We start from the raw sequence: 8,774 nt of genomic DNA on the forward strand, positions 1-8,774 counted from the left end.
AAATGTGAGTATAAATGAGTATTTCATCACATTTACAGTCCCAGCTGTAGTAAACAGTAATAGAAGACACTCACTATCATCATTATCCATACAACTGAGTCATAATGGTGGTATTTGCTTTGTAATTTAGATTTAATACTAGGAAAACATCTTGTTTTTTTCTTGATTGCATCTCCATTTACTCTGGAATGGCTATAGAGAAAGGGAGACATAATTATGCATGTAAGCCTTATGGTTGAGATGCTCTTCCTGATTAATTATGGGATTGTTATTTTAGGGACCTTTTTTTCCCATAAACAAATATCAGTCTCTCTACCAGAGAGGCTGACATTGATGGCACTGGTTGGAGTTGGCACTGCTGGCGTGGGAGAAGGGAGGGCTGTGGGTGGGGGGGCCATTGTCCCGTCGGGAGGCAATCAATGGTCACATCCTGTGAACCCTGCATGTAACACGGGAGAGCACTCCCAACACACAGACAGCTGCAGTACACACAAACAAGACAAAGACAGAGGAGAGCAGAGGGATGTGGACTGGAGTTTGGGACCGGCACAAGAGGACCATCAAACACCTCCATGGGGTAGCCATACAGACACAGGCAATTCCTAGGATGCTCATGAACATAATGAAGTTCATCAAGAAGCAAAGAGGGAGCACATACCAGTGATATGTAAGTGCTGCTGAAATGGTTGATTCTCTGAGTCATTTGCTGTAATGTCATGTTCCCAATTGGTCCAGGAATGACTCTGTATGAAGTTTTCTCATGTGGCCTAAATTGTCATTTTAAACGCCATACTTGTATTTATCATTGTCAAAATAAGTGAATGCTAAATTACTGGCCTTCTAACAGAGAAACCAGACTACGCTTGGTGCATTTCATTTTCCATATTCCACCATAAAATATAATTAGCATGTTTTCTATAGCACTGCAAGGCTCAATGTTATTTTGTGTAAATGCCTCTGTATCAGCATGGGTTGTCTGGTGACTGCACACCAAAAAGTAGGTGCTGGTAATGGCAAGGACATCATTTGACAAGAGGATGACGCACACTATTATATGATTGCACCACCAATGTTTCGGTCACATGTGGTTTTATTAAGGCCTTGAAGAAGAACAGCTGTGGTTCAATTGTCAGCGGTACAAAAAAATCATTGGAGTCATGAAGTCATCTTTTTAAAACAAGAGTCTCTTAACCCCAGACTGTTGTGATGATGTCATCCAGAGATGACTTCTGGAACTACACCATAGACTGAATAATGAAACAAATGCTTGAGCTCTACAGCAGCCATGATGACAACTTATACTAGGTATATATAGTATAAGCTGTTCATGCAAATCAAACACTTGATTGAATATCTTAAGTAAAAAGCCTCAAACATAACTAATTCACTTTCTCAGACAATTTCATCTGATGGCGCACACAAAGTCTTCTGTTTCCATGGCACACTTTGTTGTAATGAAGTTGCGTCACAATGCCAGACCACAGTTTGAGTCTTCTTCTCTTTGGTCTGACCAGACTTGTGCTCGAGACAGGGCTCATTTGTATGTAGGCTGTACAACACATGATTGATGATTTCAGTCAGACATCAACATGCACCCTGCTATACCTGATCGGATGAGCTCACCACTTGCTAGGATGTCAGTGGTCGCTGCAAGTTTAGAACTGGAAAAATAAAGTAACTCATTGGGATTGCTGTTTGTGATCTTTTGAAGATCTGAGGTGTTTACATGAACTTCTAAACACTCCACTCAGTTTGCTGATTGGTCCAGTATGTATCTCAATACATGTATCTCAATTCATACTGGACTATTGGGCTCCAAGTTGAGAATCACAGACAAGGTAGGGAAGTCAGAAAGTATTGAGTCTTTTCATTGGATTCTAAACAGCAACCTTATTCTGAAAAGGATTGCTGGACTTCATCACAACTTGGGTTTTATTTTCCTTGATCTGGTGAGCATCGGTTATAAAAACACTGTACCCACCAAATGAATTGCTCTTAGTTCTTGGGACGCCACAACGTTGTTGAAAATAGGTGCAACAAATACAAGTAAGTGGACTTCCAGAGATACAAAATGTATGCAAATTGTAAAACTACAACCCAAACCGTCTGTTGTAAACATCCACAAACATCCGCAGATAGTTGGGTTGTAACAGCTTACAACCCAACTATCTGCTTGAATTTACTGTAGTTGTGCACACCTTTGTGTGTTCCTGTGCAAATTATTAGTGGCATTACTGCTGCACCAACTTTTGGTTTTACCGCCACAGGAAACCATAGGCAATCTGGCTAATCTGTCACTTTCTTATCATCATCTGACTTATTTACTTAATGACTTATGTTTTAGTTTTAGTGAAGTTGTCATCTCCTGTGAACTCAGTAATTTCAATGTTGTCAATCAATAGCGCTTATACAAAAATAAAACCTGTAAACTGTGGCTGTCCTTTAGAATTTCATAGTGAAAACATACTTAATATGTTTGTTTTTGTGCATGCTGTGTCTCCACAGTTTGAGGACATGTGGCAGTGAAGTGGTGAGACGCTGACCATGGGTGACTGGAACCTGCTGGGCAGCATCCTAGAAGAGGTCCACGTTCATTCTACTATCGTGGGCAAGATCTGGCTTACCATACTCTTCATCTTCCGCATGCTGATCCTGGGTGCGGCCGCTGAGGACATATGGGACGATGAGCAGTCCGAGTTTGTCTGCAACACTGACCAGCCAGGCTGCAAGGCGGTCTGCTACGACCGTGCCTTCCCCATCTCCCTCATACGTTTCTGGGTCCTGCAGGTCATCTTTGTCTCTGCTCCATCGTTGGTGTACATGGGCCATGCCCTCTACTGCATGCGAGCACTAGAGAAGGAGCGCCACCGCAGACGGGCCCAGCTGAAGGAGGAGCTGGACGAGGTTGAGTTGGCCTTGGACGAACATAAGCGCATGGAGAGGGAGCTGAGGAGGCTGGACGAGCAGAGGAGGGTGAAGAAGGCTCCTCTCAGAGGCTCTCTGTTGAGAACCTACATCATCCATATCCTTACACGCTCTGTGGTGGAGGTCTGCTTCATCCTGGGCCAGTATATACTTTATGGTGTCCAACTGGAGCACCTCTATAGGTGTGAGAGTCTACCTTGCCCCAACAGTGTAGACTGTTACATCTCCAGGCCCACAGAGAAGACCATTTTCATGGTTTTCATGATCGCCATTGCTGGTGTGTCACTGTTCCTCAACATTGTGGAAATATCCCACCTGGGGATCAGGAAAATCAAACAGACACTGTATGGAGAAAGGTACACGGAAGATGACAAGATTTACAAGTCTAAGAAGAAGTCCTTACCACACCTTTGTGTAATGAGTAATGCATCACCTCACAATGGGCCTTTGACTCAGACCTTCAAAGTGATTCCAGAGCCTATGAAGCCTCCATATTACAACACTGGGCTCAAAGCCAACCAGGATGCACCAAGACATAACAGCGTGGCCTATCTGGGACACAGTCAGACCAGCTATATCTGTCCCGAACCTAGGATGCCACTCAGGTCTGGGCAGAACTTTGCCATTCAGGCCCCCCAAACCCATGAAGGTCCAGAAGTCCGCACAGCTATGGTGGACCATCATCTAGCCTGGGCTTCTGTTGTGTCAAATGCGGAGTGAAGTTCAACAAGCCATCATGCGGATCCCCATGAGGGAGAGCGCCATCACCCCAGCCATTTGGAAGCTCTGCTGTCCACTAGCACCTTAAGGCCCGGCGCTATCAGAGACCTGGATGAGGACGAGTGAAGGGAGTCAATGGAGAGCATCCTGATATCCAACCCCAGGAAGACCAGCTTCATGATCAGGCCACCATCTGACAGCTTGTCCTCCATCAGTGGCTCCACGAGCCCTTCCTTTCATACCTCAGAAGAGTCAGATGAACTGGGCTCCCTGCAGGGAGACATGCCGATGATGCCGCCTGCCGGGGGCCGAAGAATGTCAATGGCAAGTAAAGAGCAGAGATTTTCTCATGTGTCCGAATTTGGTTTACTCTGCCTTTGGTGCCTAGACTCTAATAGTCTATATCTGTTCTTCTGCCAGTGTACTATCAAAGAAGTCAAAGCGAAAATTCGTCTGACGCTTGCTCACTGGTAGAGTTTTGAAGATAAGCATTTCATTCACTCAGTCAACCAACACATTTGTCCAGAATATGAAGAGTAATCAAACAGAACGTGGCAGCAGAAGATATGAATCAGTGTTTTGAAGAGAGAGAGAGAGGGAGAGAGAACAAATACTTTCTGTTGATTTGGACGAAGCCCAATAGTGACAAATCGTCCACTCAATGAAATCAAACTGCTCTAAAGTTTCAGATAAATCCCTTCAGTTCTGACAGGAAAAGCAAAACAGCAGCAAGCGTGTTGGAATTATAGACAGAACTGACAGTACTGAATTGAATAATATTTCTTGTATGAGATCAGACAGATGATGAAATGAAATTATTTTATAATAGTTTCTTAAAAATTGACATTTGAACACTAATTAACTAATTAATAAATAAGTATAAATTTACAATTAGATTCAATATGAATTTTATAGATTATAAATCTTTCATAAACACATTTAGCTACGGAGACCTTGTGCTCTCAATTTTATAATTTGTGCACACTAATTATTAATTCATGCTGTCAAATTATTGTACAATGGAGTTAACAGACCCATTTGTTGTTTTCTTACTCATGACCTCTGCTGGGCTTAATATATTTCATATGATTGCTGCATATATTGTTACATCATCAACAATGTTTTTACAGAACATGTATACCTCTGCACTGATTTTTCTTCCATTTTGGAATTAGGAGGAATATGGACATTTTCATCATTCTTTGTTCCCAGATGTGAAAATATCCCTTTACAGAAATGTGCACTTGAAGAATATTTGGTGAACTTATTTATAGGTTGGTAATGTTGAGAAACTAGCAAGAGTACGATAGATTTAAAAAAATGATCCAACCCAAAAGCCCAGCCCAGTGTTGAAGCTAGCAATGAAAGTAGCTAGCAGCACCAGCTCCAAAAGTCGCTAAATCTGGCAAGAAAGTTGCCAAGTCAGCAACACTAAAAACCTGTCCTTTCAGGCCTCCCTCAAAATGATTATTATGAATGTAAACAACCTACATGGCTAATGTTAGCACTCACAGCTGTAGCAGCTTGAGTAAGACTCCGGTGACGAGCAATGAGTGCAGGCAGGTAGGCAGGTAGACAGGTAAGTAGACAGACAGGTAGCCCGTCCAATCATTACATTCAGGCTGAATGAACTGATGATGACGACTTATTACAATCCTGCGACAGTCACAGATGTGTTTGATTTATTGATTGCTGTTTGGATGTGATGAAAATTTGAACAATCTAATATATAATATGATAAATATTACCAACCCCAGCTTTAAGCAGAGATACTGGACAAGTGCTGACAGACGCTTGCTTCACTGCACACCAGGTATACGCTGTGCGTTTTGTCCAGCACCAGCTGCCGTCTAAGTCCAAGCTGTCCTCTTGTCTTTCTCAGAGCATGTTTCTGGATATCTCCTCTATCATGAAGAAGTGAGGCGACGGGGCTCGAACACCGTGGCAGGAGGAGCCTGTGTTCCACAAACTTTATCAGTGTATCCAGACTTCAACATTGATTCACCACTCAAGTCACGCGGGGCCAAAGCCAGTGAGACAGTCAGCCATGACGAGGCAGCGGCTCAGTGCCAAAGCCCAGTATGTTTTGGAATTGAAGCACTTTAGAACGTCTACATGTGGGAAAGGAATATACCTTCTTTTTGGTCTGTGGACATCTTTCCATGTGATGGCTGAATTGTTAAGAGTGTGCAGAAACAACACGATGGATTATGGAGGATCTCTTTGCTTCTGTAACATGGACTTTGTGCACTTAAAATACTTTTTCGAAATTGAAATCTTGGTTAGTCAGTGTGTATCTGTATATAGTCATTTATATATGAGAAATATATATTCATGAGAAATTATCAAACTTTATATTGTATTCAGATTAAATGCTTCTTAACAAAACAGCAATAATTTTGTGAACAGATATTGAATCAGAATCCACACACCAACACCACACTGTAGAATTATCATGCTTTTTGTTTTATTTCTCAAGAAACAAATGCCAACACAAAATGTTTTTTTTCTCCTTTAAAACCGTTTTCATATCAAATAAACAAAACATGACATGTTTCACAATATTTACAAAATAATCGAAACAAAACACAAGTCATTTGAACATTCAAAGATAAAAAAAGGAAATGGAAAATACTCAATCTGCATTTAACAGTCATGTTGCAGGTACTCAAATAAAAAAAGAAACAGGTAAAAATGGCTCACCAAAACCTACAAATTCGATGAAGTGACACAGAAACTGTCTACATGTCTATTATACAGTCCTTACCCATAACACGAGGTATGCTGAACTATCCAGGTAGATAAGTGCTTCGTCTGTTCGACTGAGATTCAAAAAAATAAAAAAACTCAAACATCACAATCTGAGATTCAAGTGGCCCCGATTAACTTATTCTGTAAACAGATTGGATTAAATAAGTATTTCTGCCACCATTTATTGTCATTTGAAAATCCTTAAAGGAAAAGGTCTTCCCTGATAACCACTGCTCATGGTTTAAACAATAACTGTGCCTGTAGATTGGAGCTGCATTCAGAGTCATTGGAAACTTAAGTATCCTAAGAAGAAAAATGCAATTACAGCAATGTAATTGACTATTCAGATAATATCAAATACTTCAAATACTTGTTGACACATGTGGTATAATCATGTTATGCCATATAAATATCTCAGCATACTGTGTAAAGTTGTACCACTGCAGGTTCCTGGTAAACACGCCTTCAACATGGCAGCTATTTGCTTTTGGTTTATTTCAGGCCAGCTGCAGATACTTGAAGCTTGCGTGTGTTAGCTCAGCTGTCACAGTAAACATGTCAGCTTTTACCTTTGTTGAAGTTGTTTTGGTTAGTTTTTTTTGTCTGCATTGCGTTACTGCACAACATCACAGTGTCTGATGGATTACATAACGCAGGCCAGTTTCAAGTCCAAACAAGGTCATGTTTGCACCAAACCACACAGAGCATAACTCAGAGATTAAGGTGTGCTTTATGGCTGGCAGTTATAGGAAGTAAATGGATGTTATAGTCAAACAGGAGAAAAAGGAGCCATTGGTATGTTCCTTTAGATTCTATTATCGCCATATGTTTTGCTCTGGTGTTACATATACTTCTGCTAGATACTGATACAGTTGATGTAATAGAAGAGGATTATGGCCAATGAGTTCTGAGATTCATTTATTCATAAGTCATTGTTTCAACATTAATGTCAGACTTCTGTTCTGACATCTTTTCCTCAAACTCCTGACTACAAGTGGCTACTCTTCAGAACTGATCCTGTTCCCTACATTAAGGAATATTGTTCCACCTCCTCAGCTTGAACCATTAGATTGTTCACATATCTGAAATGCAGCCTTCAATGAGCTGATTAAGTACATTTTAATCTTTAAAACAGTTGGTCCTCTATTATGGTTTATTCCTTGGTGACACCTACAAGAGCATGTGGAGACCCACAGTGGTCAATATTAAATAAATAAACAAGGAATATTGATATGAATAAATACACGCAAATGTATAATGTAGCAATGAAATTGTGAAATAATCCAAACTGGAAGTTTTTTTTATTATTGATTATTACAAAATGTCTCTTTTTGCATTTAAAAAAAGATTCCAGCAGTTTAACTTTTAAAAATGTATTTGTCACGCAATGCATTATATAATAATGTCATAGTTATATTACATATTCTGTCTGTATTTATTGATAGGATTATGTATTTCAGTTATTTATTGACATTGAACTGTCTGGGATGTCCATATTTCCAGAGGGGTGGGGGTGTACGTGGCTGATCTCAAAGGGGAGCTTATTGAACATCCATCCATCCATCCACCCATCCATCCACCCACCCATCCACCCAACCATCCCTCCACCCATCCACCCACCCATCCATCCATCCACCCATCCATCCACCCATCCATCCACCCACCCATACACCCATACACCCATCCATCCACCCAACCATCCCTCCACCCATCCACCCATCCACCCAGCCATCCATCCACACCCACCCATCCATCCACCCATCCACCCCTCCACCCAACCATCCCTCCACCCACCCATCCATCCACCCACCCATCCACCCATCCATCCATCCATCCATCCAGCCATCCATCCACCCATCCATCCATCCACCCATCATCCACCCATCCATCCATCCACCCATCCATCCTGCCATCCATCCATCCAGCCATCCATCTATCCACCCATCCATCCATCCAACCATCCATCCATCCATCCATCCATCCATCCACCCATCCATCCATCCATTAGGGTCAGCGGGCTACACCCTGGACATGTCTCCGGTCAGACACAGGATGCAGACACACAGAGACAGACAACCGTCCACGCTCACAGTCACACCTACGGGCCATTTAGAGTCACCAGTTCAGTTCAGCCCAACCTGCATGTCTTTGGACTGGACCGATTTATGAACAGTGAGAGAAAAAGTGTCAAATAAAGGGGACAGAAGGGGCCACGTCCACGTTTTATCACAACTGTGGCAACTTCAAGCTGCAGTGCAGTTTCCGTTGAATAAAATCCATTGTTCCCTCACGAGATAGTTCGGCCTCTGGAACCTCTAAGGCAAGAAATTGTAGCTGCACTTGTCAGATGCTTATTTTTCTCACAAATGACTCAATAC

At 41.8% G+C, this 8,774-nt stretch overlaps 1 protein-coding gene across 1 annotated transcript; it reads left to right on the top strand.

Moving 5' to 3' along the window:
- Positions 1–2,544: 2,544 nt before the first annotated feature.
- Positions 2,545–5,566, top strand: gja10a (gap junction protein alpha 10 a; the record flags this gene model as incomplete). The annotated part of the gene is given in 4 exon segments (XM_079286061.1): positions 2,545–3,642; positions 3,646–3,768; positions 3,772–3,969; positions 5,528–5,566. Coding segments are annotated over 4 exon segments (1,458 nt in total).
- Positions 5,567–8,774: the final 3,208 nt, after the last annotated feature.

Source organism: Melanostigma gelatinosum (assembly GCF_949748355.1).
Source record: "Melanostigma gelatinosum genome assembly, chromosome: 16".
NCBI classification, from domain to species: domain Eukaryota; kingdom Metazoa; phylum Chordata; class Actinopteri; order Perciformes; family Zoarcidae; genus Melanostigma; species Melanostigma gelatinosum.